The sequence below is a fragment of the Musa acuminata genome, chromosome BXJ2-8, assembly GCF_036884655.1.
Source record: "Musa acuminata AAA Group cultivar baxijiao chromosome BXJ2-8, Cavendish_Baxijiao_AAA, whole genome shotgun sequence".
Taxonomy (NCBI): domain Eukaryota; kingdom Viridiplantae; phylum Streptophyta; class Magnoliopsida; order Zingiberales; family Musaceae; genus Musa; species Musa acuminata.
In genome coordinates, this window is record NC_088345.1 from 45,201,489 (window position 1) to 45,225,889 (window position 24,401).

The 24,401-nt window shown below is 38.0% G+C and overlaps 5 protein-coding genes across 7 annotated transcripts; 3 read left to right on the forward strand and 2 right to left on the reverse strand.

The window, feature by feature from the left end:
- Positions 1 to 2,554: 2,554 nt before the first annotated feature.
- Positions 2,555 to 5,753, forward strand: LOC103995414 (CASP-like protein 4B4). The gene is made up of 3 exons (XM_009416000.3): positions 2,555 to 2,897; positions 2,994 to 3,129; positions 5,334 to 5,753. Exons 1-3 carry the CDS (start codon positions 2,608 to 2,610, stop codon positions 5,523 to 5,525), a joined length of 618 nt encoding a protein of 205 aa, XP_009414275.2. The 5' UTR covers positions 2,555 to 2,607; the 3' UTR covers positions 5,526 to 5,753.
- Positions 5,754 to 7,112: 1,359 nt separating this feature from the next.
- LOC135586520 (uncharacterized) lies at positions 7,113 to 9,535 on the reverse strand. 3 transcript variants are annotated; one of them, XM_065121863.1, is made up of 3 exons: positions 9,390 to 9,535; positions 9,249 to 9,304; positions 7,113 to 8,970 (listed from the first exon to the last, which is right to left on the reverse strand). In XM_065121863.1, the coding sequence occupies exon 3, from the start codon at positions 8,837 to 8,839 to the stop codon at positions 7,259 to 7,261; it is 1,581 nt and encodes a 526-aa protein (XP_064977935.1). In that variant the 5' UTR covers positions 8,840 to 8,970; positions 9,249 to 9,304; positions 9,390 to 9,535; the 3' UTR covers positions 7,113 to 7,258. The 3 variants fall into 3 exon arrangements, with proteins under 3 accessions (XP_064977935.1, XP_064977933.1, XP_064977934.1); XM_065121861.1 differs by having other exon boundaries at positions 7,113 to 9,009; XM_065121862.1 differs by having other exon boundaries at positions 7,113 to 9,155.
- A 1,708-nt stretch (positions 9,536 to 11,243) lies between these two features.
- LOC103995411 (uncharacterized) lies at positions 11,244 to 11,973 on the reverse strand. The gene has a single exon (XM_009415992.3). The coding sequence runs from the start codon at positions 11,886 to 11,888 to the stop codon at positions 11,388 to 11,390; it is 501 nt and encodes a 166-aa protein (XP_009414267.2). The 5' UTR covers positions 11,889 to 11,973; the 3' UTR covers positions 11,244 to 11,387.
- A 2,995-nt stretch (positions 11,974 to 14,968) lies between these two features.
- On the forward strand, positions 14,969 to 18,295 carry LOC103995410 (WEB family protein At2g38370). The gene is made up of 2 exons (XM_009415990.3): positions 14,969 to 15,378; positions 16,587 to 18,295. The coding sequence occupies exons 1-2, from the start codon at positions 15,181 to 15,183 to the stop codon at positions 18,099 to 18,101; spliced, it is 1,713 nt and encodes a 570-aa protein (XP_009414265.2). The 5' UTR covers positions 14,969 to 15,180; the 3' UTR covers positions 18,102 to 18,295.
- A 741-nt stretch (positions 18,296 to 19,036) lies between these two features.
- LOC135586759 (uncharacterized) lies at positions 19,037 to 24,098 on the forward strand. Its single transcript, XM_065121866.1, has 6 exons — positions 19,037 to 19,217; positions 20,405 to 20,501; positions 22,628 to 22,809; positions 22,920 to 23,117; positions 23,403 to 23,462; positions 23,686 to 24,098. The coding sequence occupies exons 2-6, from the start codon at positions 20,411 to 20,413 to the stop codon at positions 23,824 to 23,826; spliced, it is 672 nt and encodes a 223-aa protein (XP_064977938.1). The 5' UTR covers positions 19,037 to 19,217; positions 20,405 to 20,410; the 3' UTR covers positions 23,827 to 24,098.
- The last annotated feature ends 303 nt before the right edge of the window (positions 24,099 to 24,401 follow it).

Here is a 24,401-nt window from a genome sequence, read left to right on the forward strand (position 1 = left end):
GTATTAAATACTAATTTGATCAAAATCAAGCATATATCGGGTGAAATGTATGTATTTAATATACATTATGATAATTTACATATTTAAGATGGTAGAAGAGGACCTTTAATTAACTTTAAAATATTATGATTACCAATTTTAATGATAATTTTATCAAAGTTTGACGTGTTTATAGTGGTGAAAGAAGGCCGACTAGGTAATAATTAAGTATATTAATACTATAATTAGTTGATTTAATTATAATTTTATTATAATTTGATCAATATTGAGTTAATTCTATGCATTTAATGTTCTAGGAGATAAAATAAGGCTATAGGGAGTTATTAAGTTTTATAATATTATAATTAATTTATTTAATGATGATTTTATTGTACTTTGATTAAAATTGAGTTAATTCTATATATTTGATTCCTTTTAAGATGTTTGACATATTTATAGTGGTAAAATAGGACTAATTAGAAAGTAATTAATTTTTATAATATTATTATTAGTAGATTTAATGATGATTTTATTATATTTTGATCTATATTGGGTCAATTTTATGTATTTAATGTCGATTGACATATTTATAGTAACAAAGTAAGATTTATTATATATAATCATAGTTTATTATTTTAAATTCAATGAAAATTAGGGCAAATTATAATTTATTAATTTAATAATTTTTTGTTGGAATATGGTACCCAAACAATAGACATTTGATGGTGCGTAGGATTATAGTCATCGTTTGGATAATACTCGTCATAATTGATGATGTATTTATTTTGATTACATCAATTAAGGTGGAGGAATTAATTGGTTGAAGTAACATTTGGCTTTCTTGAGATTATAAAATAAAAAAGATTTTGATAGAGGTCTATCAATTATTTCAAAATAAGTTATAAGAGATGATACAATTTAAAAGAAGGGCTATGAATAGGAAGAATACAAATCGTGTTGCGTAGGAATAGTTTCATGATAAATTAAGAGTAGCTACATTAGCTCATATCTTAGAGTTGGTATTTATGCGTTACTGGAGTATCAATACACGTATGAGGACACAATGAGATATTGATGGCCTGACTAGTATGACGATGGCAATGGATCTATGCTATAGGGATTTTAAATGAGTGCTAGCATGATATAGTCAATTGCTCATCTTAGTTTAGCATGATTTGTAGTATGAGGCAAGATGAAATATATTATTTTATTAAAAGATTTGACAAAAGGTCAACTCCTACTATTATTGATATTGATACATAAGCCTATATACTCCACAAGTAATAAAATAGAGAAGAACCGATGATGCTTATACAAAAGAAAAGAAATAGAATATTTGCATGGCAATAGCAAAGTAGTTCAACTTCGATACGATTCTAACAAATATACCTCAAGATCCATATTATCATAGTATGATATTTTCAATTCAAAAAATTAGTACGGGAATCCAACCTCGAACATGACATGACATACACGATATTTACGTAATTGAGAAGATAATAGGATTAAAGGATTATATTAAATCATTTAAAAGGTAGTGAGATGAGTATAGTTTAATACTAATATGTAATAGTTGGGCTAGACTCGAGCATCATTAACTTTCTTGTATATGATAATAGAAAGATTATATTTCATAAGTCAATTAATATATTTAATAAAAAAATAAACTAAACTAAGAATTTAATAAATAGGAGATCGGGTCATAGTACATTATTTAGATTATAATCCGACTTAATATTTTATAACTCAATATGTAGCTCATATATTGAAGGACATCGGCAAGATAACATCGGTAAAAAAAGTATATAGCTCATTGATTCCTTTTACTTCTGTCATCGAACTCCACTATTTTGTCTTACAGTTTCCTCCATCAAACAAATCAATTTTGTTTGAATACTTAAATAGAAAATTCCAGTTGTCATTTTCTATTTATGCTTAATATTCTTGTTTTGCCATGAATAATGAATGTAACATCAGCTCCATCTGCTGCATGCTGTGAAAGAGACTCTCTACCTCAACACTGAAAGATATCTCGATCACTTTCCTTCTTCCGTCTGTACAACTTCATAAAACCTAAGCGATCATCATTTTAATTACGTCCTTATTCTAACAATCGGCATTTAAACCCACAGCGGAGTCGATGCTTCGGAATCACATCATGGCAAAGCAGCATCACGTGAAATTTAAAGCATTGGCTTCGAGCTTCCGTCTTGCCATATCACGTTTCGTTACGTGCACGCAAGCGTCAGCCTCTGGCCCCGTAGATTTACATGTTTGGTCCCTCTACTTACTGTTATTACATGGTAAAAGACAAATTAGTCCCTGTCAACGTAGCCACCCCGTTTGTTATCGTGCAAATTTTAGCAGACACTAATTTTGCAAAATAATTATAAATTTTGTAGATCTGAAATTAAAATTCATTATTATTCCTATAGCATTAGTAGACTTTTATTTTAATATTTGAATATAACATATTTATTTAGAAATTAAAAAAAGGATAATGTAATCAAGGGCTGAATTGTAATTTTACTGGGGCTTAGTTTGGGATTCCAAGCTTTTATTTACCGGCCTCGCCAATCGCCGGCTACTCCTCCTCACCGCTTCTCGCCATCTCTATCGGGAAGACCCATGGCTGCCGACGGCGACGGCGACGAACAGACCCCGACGGCCCCCGCGGCGAATCCCGACCTCGAGAAGGCCGCTCCGGGCGCCGCCGCTCACCCCTCCGCCCCAGCGGCCGACGAGGGCGGCACGGTGGTGAGGACGGTTTTGGCGAGGTGGAGGAGGGAGGACCTGTTGGAGAGGAGTATCCTGGTGCTCCGCGCCCTCGTGCTCTTTTTCTCCCTCCTCGCCGCCGTCATCGTGGCCTCCAACAAGCACGGCGACTGGAAGGACTTCGATCTCTACCAGGAGTACAGGTGCCGCTCCTGATCTGGCCCGTTTCGGGTCCGATCGGTGTATTGTTAGGGTTTTGAGTCGATTTGATTGTTCCTGAATTTTTTTCGTGGTTTCAGGTACTTGTTGGGTATCTCCTTGCTCGCGTTCTTGTACTCGATGGGTCAGCTATGGCGGCAGGCGCGCCGGTTCAGCACGGGGAAGGATTTGGTGCCGAGAAACTATTCAGGGATGGTTGATTTCGCCGGAGATCAGGTTGGTAGTTCTTTTTCTATTTGTCTCAAGATTTCAATTCTATTTGATGCCATTCGTTCTTTGGGATTAGGAAGTTTATCATCCCATTGCATCAGAAGAAAAGATTATACTGGAATTTCTCTCCTGCATCTTATTAAATACACCAACTATTGTCCACATTTATGTAATCGCTTCAATGCCTTTCATAATCAAAAGGGGGAAAATAATCATCAAGCAATCATGAAATCAATGTGACTCATGTTTTATTTGGTTGGAACAGAGTATAAGAATCGGTTGTAATATGTTTATCCTGCAAGACCTTTAGAATTCTGATTGGAAGTTTGAACTGATATATGTGAATCAGAGTATATGTGTTTTCTATTGAGGGAACGATATGATCAAGCTGATGGTACAAATTGCAGAAGAGCTTTTCCTCCATGAATCACAAAGCAGGCCCACTGTCCTCCATATGTTGTATTTCAGCGAAAAGCGACAACATCACTCTATAATGAGCTATCTTTTAAAGAAGAACCAAAACATCTCAAATAGGGATGGCTTTGAGCTCACTGTCATCTCCTTGTAACTCCAATTCACCAGATATCCTTAATTCATTTCAATTTTTTTCTTGAACTTCTCTAGCAAATGAACCTTAATCATTCTTATGGTGTGGAAAGAAGAATGAGTAGAAAGAATCTCAGAGTAAATGATTGAATGAATTATTTTGGGAGAAATATATGACTAAATTGTCAAAGAAATCGTGGAAGAGTATAAATTGGGATAGAGCAATTTAATTAAAAGCGGTTGATAACATTAGGAAGGTAAGGGCCATCCGTTTGATGGATCACCAAGGAAACCCACAGTACATTGTTTAACAATTCCCAGAAAATAATCCTCTTTTGAGAAAATACTTGGGAGGCCAAGTCTATTGCATCGGTGATAGATCTAGCAACTGGGGTTGTGCCCACCATAATTTATGACACCTGGGATGTATGCTAGCTCTATCCTTACTAGTTAAGCCGATAATTTTGGATGGTATACTTAATCCACCAAAGAATTTCTGCACGTGGGGATTAGGCTCATCAATCATAGGAATGAAAGCTTAATACCTACTATGCTAATCTGAATCTCATGAAAGCTTTGATGCTTCTTATGAATCCTTAGAATCCAACATGAATGATAACTAACTTATGACAATTCATTTGTCCACTAAATCATAGACAGTCCTCTTATGTACAATCACATTCAAAACTTCTACCGATTAGAAATACCGCATTTCAATCCTATCAAATAGGGGTGTCATCATCAAAGTGAGGAAAGGCAGAAAAGCAGCTTCCTGGGGAAATGGGAAGACAATAAGTGTATTGAGAGGAGAGGTAGATGAGAAAGCAGCTCAGTAGTAAATCAAAGAATCAACCCGCTGGACATCGCGCAACAATAATGGAATGCCCCTTTACAGATAGGCATTGAACTCAGCTGTATAGGAACCAAACATTACAACAAAAGAAAGGTGCTTCAAGCCTCCGGCCGATCAGACTTCAACTAAGAACCTAGCTTTTTGCAGTCTATAAGCCTATGTATCCTGCCGTAGAGCCTATGCTCCTATGTCACCCGGTTCAGTCTGACTTTGCGTGGTTTCAACCTAGCGCTGCCTACTTATGTACAATCACATTCAAAACTTCTACCGATTAGAAATACCGCATTTCAATCCTATCAAATAGGGGTGTCATCATCAAAGTGCTTTTGATATTAGATTTGAAATGGATTGTATGCTTTCCAGTGATAAGTGATTGTGATTTATGGCAGCTTTTCACCATGGTAGTGTAATAAAATGACTAGATGTAGCAGCACTGTTAAAGAATGATGGCTTTGTTGATTACATGACTTGAATGTGGTATCTGTTGTGTCTTAGTTTCTAATTTCATTTGACATGGGTACTACTATTGATAGATGCTACACTTTCTTTTATTGTAGAACTAGCCAGTTGTACAAGTAAATAAAACATGAGTCTTTCAAAGGTTTTGCTGTAACTTAGTGTCACTAAAAAATTCCAGAGAATTTAATATATTGATAGAAAAATTTGAAAGGGGAAAGTGTAAATTACGAGGGTATAGTTTTTGCTGTAAAATCCTACAAGCATCATGACAAACACTAGCTAGTATATATTTCATCTTGTTGATTTTCTTGTATTTGGTGTTTTGGTATCTAAAGTGTTTCTGTTTTAACAGGTGACTGCTTACCTGTTGATATCGGCACTGTCTGCAGCCATTCCCCTTACTAATCGCATGAGAGAAGGGTCAGATAACATTTTCACAGATTCTTCGTGTGCTTCAATCAGCATGGCCTTCTTCGCCTTTGTATCGAGTGCATTATCTGCTTTGATATCCGGGTTCAAGCTTTCTAAGCAAACTTATATATGAACATACCCTCTTGATGTGAATACCCCTCTATGCTTGTGTTGTATGTTCCTCTTAGAATGCCTTACTCAGTATATTGCTTCATTCTGGTGCCACCTCAATGTTCGTTGAAGATTGTTTGTTTGAGTGTAACAATTGGGGAGGGACCATTCTTTTTATTTGTTTGTTGATGATGTTCATTATTTGTAATATTTGTATTTATATTGCAATCTTCAGCTTGTACTTCTTCAATTATCATTCATGACTTGGACGATTTTTTCATTTCTAATTTCTTTTGTTGATTTATATTTTAAAACTACGAGAGAGGAGAACTTAAAAAGGATCGATACATGCCATGAGATTTTAACGAGAGCATACCAACCATGTAAGCGGTCACAAACCGTAGATCATGCGGGGTCCATCAAATAGACGGTCGAGATCATTCGAAACCGAAGCAATCAGACGTCTTGTCTACCATATTCCTTCTCCGAGGGCGATTCGAACCGTATTGAATTATAGGGTTCGTCGGAGTGGTTGTCGTCTCTCCCTCTCCATTTCTCCTCAATTCCTGGTCTTCTCCTCCCTATCCACGGTAAACCCTCCAAAACTCGAATCTGCTTTAGAATCGGATTCGATCAACCTTTTCTGATCGAATTTTTATCGCCAGATGAGAAGCTCCACGGGTCTTCCTTCTTTCCTTCTTCGACTGGGCAGTTCAACAGTCAAAAGGCGACATCTGGCGTTGAATGAAACATGGAGTTGAAGACCCTTGGCTGAAGAAACCTTCAATTTTCCAGAAGAACGCGACCTCCAAATCAAGTAATTCGGTTTTCTTGAAGAAAGCCAAGTAATTGTTGCGACCCAAATTGTTCTCAAGTTAGAAATGGTGGATGCAAGTTAGAAATGGTGTTTGAGCCTTCCCATAGGTGTTCTTGTCCTTATAGGCGTTTGGTAGAACTGGAACAGTGCTCAATATCTCAGAAGAGATGCAAGACGATTCCAAGGCTTCGGCTAAGCAAGTCTCTTCATCGAGAAATCACTGTGGAAAGGCTTTTGTTTTAGAAAAGCCATCCACAGTAAACTACACCGCAAAATGTTGGACTACTTCCTCAACGACGAACACAGGTCTCAGTGATAATTGACATGCTAATGGTTGGCATTTCCACCCCCTTGAGGATACGATGAGGACTACGATGATGGTAAGTAGACTGTACATTTTATGTTCATCGTAATGTGAATAAGCTGTCGAGTACTTGCTCACAATTTGGAATGCTCGATGTGATAGTGTTTACAAACTATACTTGTGCTAAATGAAAATTACCTGTTGTAGTTTAAGAAGCATTGTACATACATGAGAGAACAATTCATAAGCTTTTACATGCATGATAACTTCTATAAATGTGTATGTTTGCAACATAAACAATCAGGGCACAGATGCCTTAATGTTCATGTCGCTACAAGAAAGTCTCAGCAGAAAAGTAGACTTTGTATTGCATGTGATTTACTATGAATTTTTTGCCTAACCTGCAGCACATAAATGTGTGTCTAAGTACTGACCTGTTCATTTAAGTATATGATTAACATTATTAACAACTGAAGATGCAATAACAATGATCAGTAAATAATTCAACAACCATTCTATAGCATTCATTCCACAAATTACATAGGTAACGATACGATGTCAAAAAAGAACTCAAGATATCCGGTAATGTATGGCAACTTAAGCACATATCTTGTGTCATTTTCAGGAGAATTTCCTATCTTTGTATGCCAGAAAGCAGAGGAGGTCTCATTGCATCTTCTTCTACCATGTGTGCATGCATTTCTGAAGCAAAAGCAGGATTTGATTTGAACATTGCAGTTCCAGCTTCGCGAGGCAAAGGGGAGAGAGAAGGTTGAATGGTATTACTCAGTTCCTTCACATACAATTTATCTTCCACAACATCATAGTAGTCTGCTGTTCTTACCTCCTGAGCAAGAGAACAAGAGCAGCAACATAGCCACTGAAAACAATCTGTCACAGACGGCTCGCCGCAGCAGAAAGTATTCGGAGGGAGGTTAAATTTCTTTCTCATCTGGATCCTCCAAAAGCCTCCATATAACAAACCAAAGATGCAGAGTAAGAAGCCTGTGATTCCCAGAGCTTCGCGAACGGTCTCATTATCGATGTTGACGGCGGCCAAGTTGAAAATGAAGAAAGGAGCTAAACAAAACAGAAGGAAAGTTGCAACATGAACATACATGTTACCAAATCTTAGCCTGTCCATGTTCCATCCGAAGACACAGCAGCTGCAGAAAACTGAGAGGTATGCTAGAGAGATATCGTCCCAGAAATCGAATAGCCCACCCACCCATCGGGGGCTAGTTTCTGCCGGCCTGAGGTCTTCTCTAGCTTCTCTATCCACGAAAGAGTATCTTTTTCGAGCACGCCTTTGATCGACAGAAGAGCTGATACTACCTTGTGACTCCTCATCTATCTCGGTGTACTCCTTTCCGAGAGGGCTAACAATGTTATACAAACTGGCAATAGCTGGTGCACCAATTGCCACGGAGATGCATATCCCTACTCCGATCGCTGGACGTTTGGATCGAGGGTATCCCCAGTTCAGACCACACAAGGCATACTGAGCAAAACAATTCACATGAAGAAGAACCACTACGACCAGCATGTGCATCCGCTCGTTAGGCTTTCGGGTTCCATTTTTGCAGTATATGTTCCTGAGCCTCACAATGTCCTCCTGTCTCCATCGGCACAGAAGCACAAGGTGATGGAACCGTTTTGGATGCTGATAGAGGCACATAAGCGTAAACAAGGCATTGAGAATTTGGTTGTTCACTTCAAACCAGGTGTCTCTCTGAGATTTTCTTGGCAAAGCACCATTCAGCATGCCAGTCATGACGAGGAACAGAATCGATCCAGAGATGACCACACAAGTCATCCAAAGGAGCAGAGCCATGTTCGTTGGCTCCTTGATCCATGTCTTAAAGAGCTCGACCAAAGAAGCCCAGTTGATCTTCTTGACAAAAGGAAGACGAAAACTTGTGGAGGAACTCTGATCACCAGGCGAAGGGAAGGAATGCGGAATATCGACATCGATACTCTCCTCTGCTTCATGTCCATGCTTTGAAGAAGATGAAGACAACCGAGTAGAAGATTCAACTTTCGCAAAGCTGGATCTACCAGGGAAGGTCTTCAGCATAGCCAGAAATTTATTCTGTCTCTTCTTGTCCAAAAGAGTCCTTCTAGATGTACTAATCTCTAGCATAATCTGATCCGTAGGTGATTCAGTTTCTTCTTCAATTTCTCTTGTACCTTTGCCATTACTCATTGAAATCATTCTCTTTCTTAGCTGCTGATTTCTGCTGTTGATGTGATAATCTCTCAAGATTACTATCCGCAGGAATCAATCAATCTTTCTTCTACCAAAGTCAGCAAGACATTCAAGATAAAAGCAGCTGAAGTTTTATCCTACAGACATCCAAATTAGCCATCCATTACCTGAATAGTCTGCAGAAGATTGTTCATAAATCCGTAAAAACAACGTTATATCACACCATGATCGCAGCAATCTATTTTCAGTGGTTTACAAGAATGTAAGACTAACTGCAACAAGTTATCATCATCACAAGGCGAAGAAAGCATAAGATGCTGTCCTGTACCCAATAACCAAGCAAGCATCATACAGGAGAGAGAGAGAGAGAGAGAGAGAGAGAGAGAGAGAGAGAGAGAGAGAGAAGGAATCATACAGTGGAGAAGAAGCTGTCCGTCCACCAAAATCGTGCATAACATAAAACATCTCCTCCTGAGGCAAAGCAACGAAGGGACTCAGATGACGAAGAAACATCGATGCACGCCAATATGGTCTGAAACAGTCAAAGAAAACACACGGTTCGAATTGGAGACTAAGCGGTTGACGAGCAAGCTGTTGACGGAAGCTTCGCCACTCTTCGCCTACCGGGAAGAAGGTGGGTGGAAACGGAGAGGAGACGGCGAGAAGACCACCCATGGCAGGCATGGCAACGTGTGGACCGAGGCAGGACGGCGTTACGGTGGCGTAGGTATTGCGGCTCGGTCAAAAGGTTGGATCCACGTGTCGCCAGGAAATGGAACTTCTAGAGAGTGCTTTTGACGGCCATGTTGCTTCTTCCGGTTTCAAACTACGTACGTATACTTGTCTAAGTTTAGATTCTTCCTTCCTGCAGTGATTACTAGCAGACAGCTTTAAAGATTCTTCGATGGAGTTGCATATCTCTTTCGCAGCTTTGCAGCATTCGATTCGGAAATATGTGAATGTGTGGCAGCGAAACTTTATTGTAATGATGAAGCATCCCAGCCGACGGCAGTAGTTCATCAAAAAGATCTCTATAATCAATCCAGAATCCAGTAGTGTAAGAACTTGCGAGACCAAAACATAAGTCTAACACAAAGAAGTCGTAGAGATTATAGTTCTGGAATCGTCAATTTTATCCAAAGGGACTATTCTTTAATTCAGTTAATCAATTTAAATCGAATTCGAATTGAATCAATTTTAATTTAAAAGATATCAATTCGATTGAGTTCACCAATTCAATTATATGGGCCTAAATATCAAATCTTATAAATTATATGGGTTTAATTTTATAAATATATATTTTTTTTAAAATTATTTAAAATTATGAATTAATTAACCAATAACTAAACTAGATTAATCGATTTTAAATCGATTTGATTAGATAAATCCATATCGATTTCGGTTCAAACTATCTTACTTTAATTGAATCAAATCGAAAAAATAATTTGATTTTGTTTTGCCCTTAATGGTTGGATTTGAGTATTCCTATCATCGACTATACAAATTCGATGAAGTACAAATTAAAATTTACCATGAACACAAGTCAATGCATTGACCCATCATTCATCTCTTCCCAGCTGTCCCAAAATTTAATGAAAAGATAGTCCTCTGTGTTGGTTCAATGCATATCCCACCCAAACTCTGGCAATTCTTCATCATCCTTCATATCCCAACTTTTGGCACTCTTTTTTATGAGATCAGACCTCCACCAAATACTGATAAAAGGAAGAAAAAGGAACATATTATCATTAAAAGAAATAAAAAAAAAAGAGTGTTGATCTGTGATAGGTAGAACCCTGTTTGCAGCAGGTGTATGCCAAATAGTCAATCTTCTTTCATCTTTACTCTAATTCCAACATTTGTTTTGATATTTCCTCAATTTCATGCCTCCAAGTTCTTTTATGGACAGCCTAACCTGAAGTACTCAACTTTGTATAGTACAATCATCATTGACTAGGAACCTTAACTTAATGCCATGTCCTCTATGGACTTGCACTTCCTAAGTTTCAGTGCCAGCCGAAGAGAAGACACGAGGATTTGTCTCAGCAAAACATTGTTAGTACTTGCAAGTAAAAGAAGTTGAAATCTGAGAAGATGGGCCTCATTAAATTAGCTCGTACTGTGTGTGTGTGTGTGAGAGAGAGAGTCCTGAACATCTATCAAAGAATTAAACACTGAGTTGGAAGCTAATTCCTCCTTTCCTCTGTTGATGCTTCTGAGATTATAGTTCTGCGTGTCTTCTCCTTGTCACTTTGTTCTTTCAGCATTCACAGTAACAGATAGGCTATGATCTCACTGCACTACCTTAGACTTCACAATTTGCCATGCAATAAGAGTATGTAGGAGGTGTGGTGATTGTCTGATAGAGACAGGAAGAAAGAGGAGGAGGAGGAGGAGCATGAGCGATGCGAACACGAACACGAACTATTAGTCCAAGATTATTCTGAGAGATTGGACAAACACTTCATCACTGTCTGTTGCACCTCGCCATTACCGACGTTGCACCACAAGCTCTGTAATTAGCAGAGACCACAAGGTGTTTGGTCTCAGTCCTCTAAGCGCAGCGCCGCACCCCGAAGCACAAGGTCGACGCAGGCGACCCGTCGTCGAACTCCTCCGACGCGAAGTACGACGCCGGGCTGGAGGAGCTTCCGCGGCGGTCGGAGCGCCCAAATGCCGACGAGGAAGAGGATGACACGGAGGAGGAAGACAAGGACGACCGAGGCGAGGTGTGGATCTTCCGCAGGGTGAGCTTGGGGAGAATGGTGCGGAGGAAGCTGGACTTGGAGGCCTTCATGGAGATACTGTTCCTGGTGCTGTAGTAGTAGGACGGGGGAGGGGTAAGGGGAGGGAGGGCGGCGGCGGAGCTCATGTGCTTGGGTGTTCCTGGTTGAGACTCCCACAGGAATGGCACGGTCCCAGAAGCCACTGCATGGTAGACTCGAAAGGAAGGGTTGGCCTCTGAGCTCTCCTCGGAGAGAAGCCTGCAGTAGAACTCATCACCCTGCTTGATTTGGAGGGAGTCTTTGGCCAGACCTGAGCTCCTTGGAAGCATCTTTGGCTCACAGAGAGAGAGAGAGAGATTGCAAGGCAACAGTACCTCATACAGAGGCGCATGTAAAGGATTTATGGTGTTTCTGAATGTCTGTTAGAGAGAGAAAATGAACCTCTCATCCAACAATAATTCATCTTCCAAATGGCCTACTAGCTATTAGTCAATGCACAAAGATCAAAGTAGGTCTGGAGAATCCTCTTATCTACTTCACTGTTCATGTACTATAAGAAAGGACAACAACTACATCACATCTATAGATCAAAGGAATGGATGAGTAAGTAGTGTGAAATATAACACACATCATTGTTACATTTCTTGGAACCATAAATCATAAAGACACACACAGGAGGAGGTTGAGGATGTGGTATGCATGTGATAGGAGTAATATGAATTCTCTCTCTAAGAGTTGAAATTTGAGGAGAAAAATCTATAACAAATTCTTTAAAAAATCAAAAAGTTTTTTATTTTTATTTTTTATTTGCATAGACTCTCCTTTTAATTTTATTTTATTTTTTAAAATATTTTTAAATAATTTTTTTTTGTCTCTGTAAAAATAGTCACAATAGATAAGAATAAAATAAAGATAATATTATTTTTAATAAAAAATACTATATAAGAATAAAATAATAAAAAAAAGAAATGTTTTGTGGGGAAAAAAAAGGGTGAGAACTTTAGAGATTTTTTAAAAATTATTTAAAAATTGAAAAAAAAAGAGCTTATTCATTAATTGTCACAGTTTCATAAAACTCTAGAAATACTTCATGTCAGGGATCATTTATTAGGTGATGATAGGCACAATTGAAGAAACTTGGTGATAGTTTCTTGGAGTAAGAGTACCGCATCCCAAGATTCCAAAGTCTCTTTCAGTAGCAACCACACTTTTCAACCTTAGTTCGATGATACATATTTGAACAGTAGTAGTTTCAATCAAGTATGACGATGAAATAGAACAAACATATGAAGCATTAATTGGGGAGGAAAGGGATGCATTTGTTTGGACTTAGACTATTGCTTTCAACCATAGGACCAAAATGTGACATTAATTGCTTATTTAAACGCTAAGGAAGAAGAAAGATTGATCAGACCTAATCTAATTGACAAAGTGGAAGAATCTCTCCTAGTCAATGTTTGAGGACTTTGCTATTGAGTTATGTGTGATCATTATGTTTTTCTTTCTCATTTTTCTAATTTGATATGGACTTGATTTTAAGAGATCGAGTAAATTCCACCTAACGATTTGATTGTGAGATAGAGAAGACATCACATGAACATTCAAATATGATGTTGATGCCAACACAACACCAAGTTAATCGGCATGTCAACATTAATTGGGATCTATTGGATGATTCGAATGTTCATCTAACTTTTCTCGATGAAACTATCCACTGAAGAATAATCATGCATTATATACTTATAATTACATAAATTAGCATATAATACCTAATACACAATGATATATTCTAATCTCATTCCAGTATAAACATCGGAGAAATATTGTCAGGTGTGCCTCTAAGATAGTCAATGCATTTGATTCGAGTGAAATCACTCTTCATCTTCATCTACGATCCTACGACACAAATCTTGTGCTGATCAAAGTGGTCTGAACCAAATTGGCTTAATATCTCGATAAATATCATTAAACTTCTTTAACAAGATAATACAATTTTGGTGATCCACCATGCCAATTTCATATTATTTCTTTGCTACTCTATGGTGTGATGAAAAGAAAAAGATCAAAGCATCAGTTCTAAATAGCTGAGATTTTATAAACCATTGTTGTTGTACTATGATATACTTTTGGAGTGAAGTATGTTTGGTTTATCATATGTTCCTAATCAACTTCATAAGTCATGACTTATAAAACTAAAATTGAGAACCGAACTCATCACAATAGTCACTCTACCATTGAAACTACAAATATTCTCTTATACATATTAAATTGTCCCTCTTTGTTATTTTCCATGGTAAATCAATTTCTTAATCTTTTTTTTAGAGTGATTTCTTTTAGTTTTTCACATCTCAATCTCGACCCTTCAAAGTGACCAAAGAAGAAAAATGGATCGAAAATTGACGACAAAAACCAAACATTTATGATTTAAAAATGAAATGTGATGTGATAATAAAAACAATATTTTTCTCAGCAAATTGTCCAAAAAAAATATTTACCCTCCAATTTTATTGGTGAACCTTTACGCCGTGACCGAAGTGTCAGCACGACTCATTTTAATCCTCAATTTACAAGGTTGCCCACGTGGATACTCGAGTGGTGGTGGTGGTGAGCATTAGGTCGGGTCGAGTTTAAGCCTCGTCTTCCGAGTGCGGTTTTCTATCTGGGCGAGTGACTTGCTTTTTTATCGTCGGGCTCCTGCGCACGGGTTTCCCGACTCGACCTCTCCGAAGCTCAAATCAATAGTATGTACGAAAAAGTTGGGAGTTGAAAATGCCTCCCTCTCCTGATTAAGGAGGGTTAGCTTTTATATCTACAAGGATGAGTTGGTCGTACGGGATCAATTAACTGCGGCTGGCTCCTCGGGCGGCCGACTTAAGCTTCTGTGTAAGCGCCGACCGACTTACACAGATCGGGGTCGTGTGGTGTCATCCCGAGCTTTTTGGGATGGTTGTACCGTGATGATGTTTTTTGTACGGAGGGGGCAGCGAGTGGCTGCCTGCCACATGTGTACTGCACGACCACATCGTACTTGAGGTTCCATATCTATATCATCATATCTGCTTGTGCGATACCGAAATATGCCATATCAAATTTGATACCATTTTCTTGATGATACCAAGCCGTTGACACTTTTGTGACCGTTACAATTGTCTTGATGACACCCAACGGTCCAACTTGGAACGATGGCCCACCCAACATAGTTCGTGGCGAAACCGCAATCTTGGTCTTAATCTAAGGGCATTTTAGTCTATTCGTTTTCTTACACACCCCAACGGTCTTCTCCGCATCGAGATTCGCCAAAGCCAACGGCCAAACCAGGAGGCATGTTTATAAACACACCCCATCCTTTCCCCACCAACTCACCCTTCTATTTCATGTATTGTGATCACAACGAGGCGTGGATATAAATAAAAGAGCAGCGTGAATATATCGTCTTCTTCGGCTACTTAAGGGCACTTCGGTAACCTCGCCTTCCTCCTTAGTTCCTCCACTTCCCCCTTTCCCCTCTATCGGACGCGCCTTCGAGTGCTTTCTTCGCTGGCATTTTAGGGTTTCGATTCACCGCAAAACCCTAAAAGTTCCTCACTGAATCGTCGAACGCTGGGCGGAGGAAGAGGAGGGATGGAGGAGGATTCCATGGTTCCGGTGGCGGAAACCCTGGCCCCGCCGACGGATGACCCGAAGGTGACTGTTGCGGCAGCGGCTGGGAGGGCGGAGATCGACACGTCGGCGCCGTTCGTGTCGGTGAGGGAGGCTGTGGATCGATTTGGTGGGAGCGCCGTCTGGAAGTCGCAGCTCAGGCAACTCTTTCACCCCGACGTAAGTTCCCTTTTGGGTTTGGATATTCTTTCTTTGTTCTTGATCTTTATTTCCGAATCTTTTAGTACTTGCTTTACTAATCTGACCTTCAAGTTGTTATTTTTCTGACTTCTTTGGTTACACCTTTCTTCTCCGTGTAAAACAATTGCTTCATTTTCGTCTTTGCTGTCCGTTTAGAGTTATAATACCAATTGATGCATGTCTTATGACTTGTGTTGAGAATCGCTTACCAAATTAGATATATTTGTTCTGTAATTGTTAAGTTGCACGTGTAATCTGTAAGCAAAATTGACGATTTTCCAAAGTTAGAACTAATATTAATAGACTAACAGTGACTTGCCACATTTCAAGTTGTCTGCATTTGAACAACAACATAAGTAACTTTTTTTTCCAAATAAGAATTAATTTATTTATACTTATCTCGAATTCTATCAAGGGTAATGTCACAAAAAATTTCTTACTTGCAATATTTTAAATACTGGTCCGATTTTAAACTTAGGAAGGAGTCAGCAAGGTGTTTTGGAGTGTTGGACTGATTACTATGTTCATCCTTTTCATTTGTGTCTGATCTGGGAAACAATTTATTGGATCTATGGTTGCAATTAAAGTTTTACTGAACACTGGCTCTAAGATGGTAATTTCTCCACGTTTGTTAAGTTTCTCAAAATCATTGAGTTTCATGTATTGTCTTTGTTCTAATGGCCTTCCAGTTATTGGATTTGTCATGGACAATGCTCAATGTCTACAACAGCTATTGGATTTTATCCTCTAGATAAACACCATCCTTGTGTTGGGTAAATGTATGAGTGTATTATGTTTCCTCTCTTTTTGTTCATTTGTTCTATGTATATACTCCCATCTAAACTTTATTCTGTTTTCTTTTCCTTTGTGAACACTTTATTTTTGTCTTCTTTTTTATGAACTTTAATTTTCCTTCCCAGTTATCTATTTGAAATTCAAATTCATGCACACAATTGGCCGAAATTTTCTTAAAAAGCGTGCAACACTATAGGAGACCTTGTTGAGTTAATTCTTCACCACTTAGTCCTATTTCATACTTCATCATCTCTTGATGAACATGCATCTTGAATGAGTGCTATTTTATTTTCAATTTTCAGTCAGACACTTGAACAAATATAGCTTGTTCTTTGTGCCATACCGTTCTGAAGAATCTATTCCTAAGTCGTGTTATCCACATTTTCCATCAGAAACTCCATTTCTCTGAAGATGTTGAGGTTATCAAAGTGGAGGAACAGGCGGCACAACTAGAAAAGGATCTTATCCTAAAAGAAAGGGAGACACTTGATGTTTTAAAAGAGCTAGAAATGACAAAAAAGATTGTGGATGGTTTAAAGTTGAGATTACAGAAAGAAACCTCAGAAACCAATACGATTCCAGCTACAAATTCAGATGGTATAAAGTTACATCCTGTTCCTGAAGTTGAAGAACATGGTCCCCATGACCCCGAGAAGAATGTGGGTATAGATGACCCAAGCATGGGGGTGAACCAGTCTCCAGGGCAGATGCTTGTTGAACTGAAGCAGGCCAAGGCAAATTTGAACAGGACAACAAGTGACTTAGCTGGTATTCGAACTTCCATTAAAATGCTGAGCATAAAAATAGAAGAGGAAAAACTCTTGCTTGAGGAAACCCAGGAGAAGCTGAGCTCCAATAATGCTCTGATCTCATCACTGGAGGATGATCTTAATCAGACAACAGAAAAATTGCAAAGGGCCAAAGGTTCGGTAAATGAGAAACCTGAAGATCCCTCAAATATTTTGCAGGAAATTAACCAAATGAACTCTGAATTAGAACAGTCAAGGAGGACAACTGAAGCTACTAAGTTTGACGTTACTAAGCTGGCCTCTGAACTTGAGCAGACAAAGGCAAGCATTAAGACGGCTGACATTCGATGGCTCGCAGCTAAGAAGATGGAAGAAGCAGCCAAAGCAGCAGAAGCTGTGGCTCTTGCTGACATCAAAGCTTTAATAAGCAGCAACGATTCAATCTTGGGTCTTCAGAGTGCATGTGGTGTAACCCTTTCGATGGAGGAATACATCACCTTAGCAAGCAAAGCTCAAGAAGCGGACCAAGTTGCAAGAAAGAAAGTTGAAGCTGCTGTGGTTCAAGTAGATGAAGCAAACATGTCTAAATCAGAGTTACTTATGAGGGTTGAGGAAGCAAATTCTGAGGCAAAAAAATGTAGGAAGGCTCTTGAAGATGCCTTGAAGAGAGTGGAGGTCGCAACCAGAGCGAAGCTTGAAGTTGAAGATTCTCTACAGAGATGGAGATCCGAGCATGGTCAGAAGAGGCACAGCATTCATAACTCTACCAAATTCAAGAACTATGCAGCTCACCACAGGAAGGACTCCCGCATTCTTGACCTGAATGACTCAACTTTGGTCACTGACATGCCAAGCAGCGGTTCAAGGCAACTGTTGTCGATCGGGCAGATACTGAGCATGAAGCTGATGGGTCCTGGTTCTCCTGAAGAGTATGAGAGGGGAGCATGGGAGAAAGAAAATAAAAACCCCACAGTTTCACTGGGTCAGATGCTGAACAAAAGGCACGGGGTTCTGCCTTCCCCCATGACCGACAACGTGTCGCTCCACAAGCAGTTTTCTGCCAAGAGGAAGAAGATAGGCTTTGTTGGCTTCCCACTTCTCTTGGCCAAGCAAAGCAAGAAGAACAAGAAAAAGAGGCAGTCATTGAGTACAAGATAACTGTTGTTGGAATGTCTGTTTTCTCATGAACTCTGTTCGTTGTGATGTAATGTGTTCGAACTATCATTGTACTCTGATGTATATAGTTTTGAAGCTACGTTTTCGTTCAATTAGACACGAAATGCATGGTGGTGTCTAAATTTTACTATCACTGTATAACGTTTTCATGAAAGATGTATTCAGTTCATGTGGTACGGTGTGATGTGTATTAAATTTGGATAATTATCTTAAGTAATCAATGAATAACTAACGTCGATGCGTCCGAGCGAGCGGTCGGGGAGACCTTCAAATATATTGGTCTCCGCCCGAGCGGGTTCTCTAACGTTACCTTGTGTCCACGTTGTTTGTATTATGCTTATTTCTCTGTTCATCAAGTTCTCCGTCTCACCTACCTTCTTTGTGATCGGAGACATATGTGGAGCCCATGGTGGGGCCACAGATGTCTCCAATCAAGCGGCAGGGTAGGGAATTCGGGTAGTTCATAATGGCTTTTATTGTTTAGCTAACTAATGTATCGACGACACCCACGAGATAACCCATGCATTGGTGGCCTTTTTGGGTCCATGACTAGTGGCAATCGTAGTGGAGGTAGAAAGACTGGTGACGATTCACAGGTTGGAAAAGCTTTTCCTAAATATGATTGTGCATCGTGGGTAGTCGAGGCGGTTAGGTCACGGACACGTTCGTTCTTAAGTTAATTCACGTGACCACGCATCAACGATACGGCCATTCTTCCCCAGAACTACGTCCACTTCGCAATCTCACCTACCTGTCTCGTTGTCTTTTCGTGGGACCGTGACATCTTCCAGTTATAGTGCAGGTATACTTAAAGGGAAGAGAATTATTTTCGCAATATAATTGCGCAGTGACACCGTTTCTCTCGGTTCCGTGTTCTCCGTTAGCAAGCTAACCCAAAGGCCACCGAGCACAAGAAAAACGAGGGAGAGAGGTAGAGCGAGCGGAATTGGTATTGGCTAATGGAGTCCTCTCTTCTCCTTCTTCCGTCATATCACTTCGGTCTCATGTCTGATGCTATTCATAAAGCAGAGAAGTCAAATAATCATCCTCAGCCTCTTCCTCTTCATCCATTTCATCCCAAAAGAAGATAATCTTTAGGTAATCTCTCTCCTCTCTCTTTGATAAATCTGTTTTTTATCTCCCGATCTGGTTCTTAATATCTCTCGATTGTATCTGAAATATACGAATATGAAAATCGATTTATGTTACCTATCGAGTTTAGGTTTCTTGAAGCTCCAATATCCGCCTCCAACTACCATGTGTTGCTCGGAATTTGAGATCAGTCGGGGCCCGGAAGATATTTGATCTTGTTTCTTAGGAGAATAAATCGTTAGATATAACGGAGCTACCGATTAATTTCTATTGATCTTTTCTTTGAAGGGGCAAGTGGTAACGCAGATACCTCTGCTGCTCAGGGGTTTTTCTTGGAGATCGTTTTGAGACTATCAAACCGAGTAATTTGATATAGGAAGCTATTTAGGATATTTGGAAGTTCGGTTCAACATAGAGGGACTTTGTATTGATTGTTCATGAGAAGCTCTGCATGTGATGGTCTGTGAATCTATACCACAAATTCCTGAATCCAGTTGTTATATGAATCTTCTTCTTTCTGTATTGTCTTGTCCACCAGTCTATAGTCATATAGAAGTGAAGATTTAGAAGGAAATGAAGGGTCCATCCATTTATCTTCCTTCTCTAAATTTGTAAGGATATGAGAGTCATGTTTGGTTACCGATCAAAGAGTTAAAACTCACAGAGATCTAATTGATGAAGCAGTAATCGATATAGGATGATAACATAGCACTGTTTGATGAATTCTCTTATAACATTTTTTCCTCAAGACAATCTATATCTCGCTTATCGGAACAGCTGCATCAGTTGCACATATTTTTGACCGTGAACTTGCAGATGATAATATGAGTCTATCATTGAGCCTTTCATACTAGGTTAAAATGTAATGTTTTTTTCCTATATGACTTGTAAATCTGGATAGATTTTAATTACAAGCATCATATCGATTTCTTTTTTCTTTTTTAGATATATCTAATTAGTTCAGTGTCTGACAATTATTCATGGTTTTTCTTCTTTTAATCTGTTTCTTTTAAAACGTGTAGCCATGTTCTTATCAAATAGTTTATTGAAAAAGTCACAGTAAAGGAAGAATATGTCAGTGATCCTTTATGAATGATTTTGATATATGCCTGTGGCAGGTAGGCACATAGATGATATACTTTGCTGAATGGTCGAATACCAACAAGTAACCGCTTTTTTTCCTTATGGAACAGGTAACTATGGATTCAAGACTGAACTTTTTACTACTTGTGCTGGTAATCAGCTTTGTCTCTACAAATGCCAGGAGTTTGGTCACCTTAGATGACTTTGGTAAGTTGTTAATAGTTTATCTACGTGAACTTGAAAAGTACAATATTTGTACATTAAGGGGCCCTTTTTAGTTGGCTGTCTTCTTCTTTAAGGTGCCCCTTATCTGTTAATTTTCTGGTTCATTCTTTCAAGTAATTTAGCTAACCGTTATGGCTAGTAAATTTTCACTATATTATAGAACACAGTATAAGGATATATATAAGATCTAAGCTTATGTGGTTTCATTAACCTGACTTGTGGTAACTTCTTTGTTCACTTAATTCTTATAATCAGTGAGATATTACATGTGGGTTATTGCAATTGTTTACTATAGTGCACAATCTCCAAGCAGATTTGATGACTAGTTGATTCAATAAGGATTACATTAATTGTGTCTATGAGTAATAAAAAAATTACATAAAAGAATATGCCCTACCTTTTGCAACTAACGTGTAAATTCATGTCAGTTACAAGTTGTATTAGATAAGTACTTTAAACAAGATAAGATCTTTAAATCATTCAAATTTATAGTTTTATGTATATTCTATGTGCTTCTTGATAGGAGTGTAGATCTACTGAATAATAAGTTAGAAGTTATAAAACATATTACATATATGATGTAACAATTTTCTAATTATTTAGATCTTTTACGTGGGTCTTTTCTCACCACTAGTTGTTGCATTGTTTGACAATCTTCTATGGGCTTGTACCAGAGATTAAATTAGCATTCTAATAATTGTTAAATACTCCAAGATGTAGTCAGTCTTTGTTGTGCCAAACAAAATCTCTTTGTGTACACCTGCAAACTATCATACTCCAAGATGTGGTCAGTCTTTGTTGTGCCAAGCAAAATCTCTGTGTACACCTGCAAACTATCATACATCTTATATCTTAATTCATCAGTATTCTATTCTCTGTTAATTCATCAGTATTCTATCATCCTTAATTCATCAGTATTCTATTCTCTGTTAAGTTTTAATATTTCTGTTGTTGCGTCACCAGCTATATCTAAAAGATATACATGACTTTTAAATTATCCTGAAAGACCTTTTGGTACACATTTATTGGACTAATGACGATATTGTGGTATATGCATTAATATCTCAAAAGTTCGATGTTCATATCTTCATAATTTTTTGATTCCACAATTTATTCCAGAATTATGATGTAGTTTTTATCTTCCCTTCCATTTCTTTAAAAACGTAATAATATATCACTAGTCTCTGTCATTCTATCAAATTATTTGATCATAATTTTTGCATGTTATCCTTCTACTGAGAAGCGAGTCATTTAGTTATAATTTTATCATTCTTATTCATATTAAAAACTTTGATAATTCATCGTAAGATTTCGAACTCAATCCCATCTTCACCATCTACCTTTTACAAAAATGAAAAAAAAATCTTCTACATATTAAATCAGTAATTTTAAAAGATTTTAACTAATTTAGTTTACTTGGGCAATATAATTTATTTATGTAATCCATATCATTTGAAGTGGATCGGATAAGATCAGTCCAAATCCACTTCCTACCGGATGGAGGTGGAAATGCTTATGTAAGAGTATGTCCCTCATTCAATTTATTCATATATGAGTATCCTAGACCCTAATATATCTCAATCATGTAAATTTTCAATACTACTAGAAGGAAAAATGTCATTTCATTACTTTTTCTACATTCAAATTTTCTAGTTCTTCCTTAATTCCCCATTATCCACAAATAAGATTCATGGGTTCAACATATTTTCTTAATTATTTTCACTTATATATTTGATTCATTTAGTATGCACTTCTTCCCTTTAAATCTCTGTATATCCGTAGTAAACGAATATGGATGAAGAATCTGGTATCCATCTGACAATCCATTTCCAAGTTTGTGTTTGCTGATTAAAAGTGGTTATATGTATTGTTTTTCCAACATCCGGTCTGTATCCAATCCGATTTCACCTCTTTGGTTATTACATATCATACTTATAATTCAACTTCACAGTACAAAGAAAGATGTAAAGTAATGAAAATTACTTGGTTTTTTAAAGTATATTTTGTCATTTCATCCCATGAATTGGGTATCTTTTTGCACAGTTGATAAATAAATGGATCGGGGGATCTTTTTGCATATTTGATTAAGATTATCTGTATTTTTTTAGTTGTGCAGATGGATAACAAGGTACAGAATGAAAGTAACATTGGCAGGAATGAACAATTTTGCACACTGTGTGAAGAGTATACTTCCCAGGTTATAAACTATCTTGGTGAAAATGAGACTCAAGCACATATTATTAGTACACTTCACAAAGCATGTTCCCAAATGCATTTTCTCAAACAACAGGTATGGTATGTCTACCTTCTTGTATGAAAAACTAGCAAACTTCTAATAGGTTTTATACAAGGATGATGAACTCTTGTGCCTCGGTTACATCCGAAATGATTTTTTGGCAGTGTATTTCATTGGTTGATCACTATGCGCCATTGTTTTTCTTGGAACTTTCCACAATAACACCAGAGCAGTTATGTGAAAAAGCGAATCTGTGTGGGGAGACTGTGCTGGTGAATCTGCCAAAGAGTTCTGATTTCTGCACCCTTTGCCATAATATTGTCAAGGAGATTCTTACCAAACTAGAAGATCCTGATACTCAGGTACTGAAATCCTTTGCATCACGAGGTTCTCGATTGCTCTATAACATATTTGACCACATATTTCCCTGAATCATGAGCTGTTTCTCTACCAAGTTGGGGTATGATCTGCTGTGTTAATCATCGAACAATTCATTTCACTGATATCTGTGCATCATTTCTGCTCTGTTAATGTTATATGTCAGAATCTATGAATCTTGTTAATTCTTGTATCGATTGGTTATCCATATTTATCATATTAGACAAACTGCTGAACATAAATTAAATGTAACTTTGCAACTTTTTCAGCTCGAGGTGATCAAGATGCTAATGAAGGGCTGCGAGGAAGTTGGGAGTTATGTTCAACAGGTGAGCTTTTTAATGTCTATCTCCTATTATCTGACATTTCATCTGAGATGACATGTGTAACGGATTTCCTTGTATGAACAATGTTTCATGTCATCTCTTAGGACTGGGTGACATGTTTCTCAGTCATTTAGGTTTTTCATCTCTAGATAGAAGTTTCTCTCTTTCATCCGAATTCAGTTCTATCAATAAACAGGATTTAAATGTGTGTCGTTTGCCTTTTCAGTGCAAGAAACTGGTATTGCAATATGTCCCACCAATCCTGATCAATGCCGAGAAATTTCTTGAGACAACTGATGTCTGCACTGCCATCTATGCATGCAAGAACAGTGAAGATCACATCACATCCACACTTGCTGATATGTGAACTATGAAAGCAAAGAGGCCCGAGGGAATTGGCTGCAAATAAGCATTGTAATCACCGTAGTTGTGCAATGAACTGTACCTTCAACAAACATTGCAGATCTAAGAAAAAAAAATTGGATAATTATACAACAGTGTATCTTGATCCATGGCCATCAGATTGGGCGCTTGTAACACTTGATTTCTCATGTATTCTGCTGCTCAACTTCTCTTTCTCTTTCTTCATAGTATGTATATGATTAGATAGTTATCATCAATGAAATTGTGTTTGCTCCAGACTTGATTCTTCTGATGGAGTCCTTGGCCTTTTGCATTTTGGTTATCAGTTTGGTATGATACTTGATTGGTTGGTACACAGAGATTGTATTTAGCACACAGAATTTGCCGGTGATAGTTTATATATATGATAATTTTTTCAAGCAATTGTTGAAGAGAATTAACAAAAGACAGTGTTCTGCATCCTCAGTGCAAATATTGCCCTGATTTGCGTCAGGATCATGTGTTCCCAATCTGAAAACTATTCCTTCTTTTGTCTCTTCAAAGGACAATCATAAACCCCCTCGTCTTCTTTAGTTGAGA

Coding starts and splice junctions, on each gene's coding strand:
- LOC103995414 (XM_009416000.3), top strand. CDS start 2,608: ATGGCTGCCGACGGCGACGGCGACGAACAGACCCCGACGGCCCCCGCG. Junction 2,898..2,993: donor GATCTCTACCAGGAGTACAG/GTGCCGCTCCTG, acceptor TCGTGGTTTCAG/GTACTTGTTGGGTATCTCCT. Junction 3,130..5,333: donor TTGATTTCGCCGGAGATCAG/GTTGGTAGTTCT, acceptor CTGTTTTAACAG/GTGACTGCTTACCTGTTGAT.
- LOC135586520 (XM_065121863.1), bottom strand. CDS start 8,839: ATGATTTCAATGAGTAATGGCAAAGGTACAAGAGAAATTGAAGAAGAA.
- LOC103995411 (XM_009415992.3), bottom strand. CDS start 11,888: ATGCTTCCAAGGAGCTCAGGTCTGGCCAAAGACTCCCTCCAAATCAAG.
- LOC103995410 (XM_009415990.3), top strand. CDS start 15,181: ATGGAGGAGGATTCCATGGTTCCGGTGGCGGAAACCCTGGCCCCGCCG. Junction 15,379..16,586: donor GGCAACTCTTTCACCCCGAC/GTAAGTTCCCTT, acceptor ATTTTCCATCAG/AAACTCCATTTCTCTGAAGA.
- LOC135586759 (XM_065121866.1), top strand. CDS start 20,411: ATGGATTCAAGACTGAACTTTTTACTACTTGTGCTGGTAATCAGCTTT. Junction 20,502..22,627: donor GGTCACCTTAGATGACTTTG/GTAAGTTGTTAA, acceptor GTATTTTTTTAG/TTGTGCAGATGGATAACAAG. Junction 23,463..23,685: donor TTGGGAGTTATGTTCAACAG/GTGAGCTTTTTA, acceptor TTGCCTTTTCAG/TGCAAGAAACTGGTATTGCA.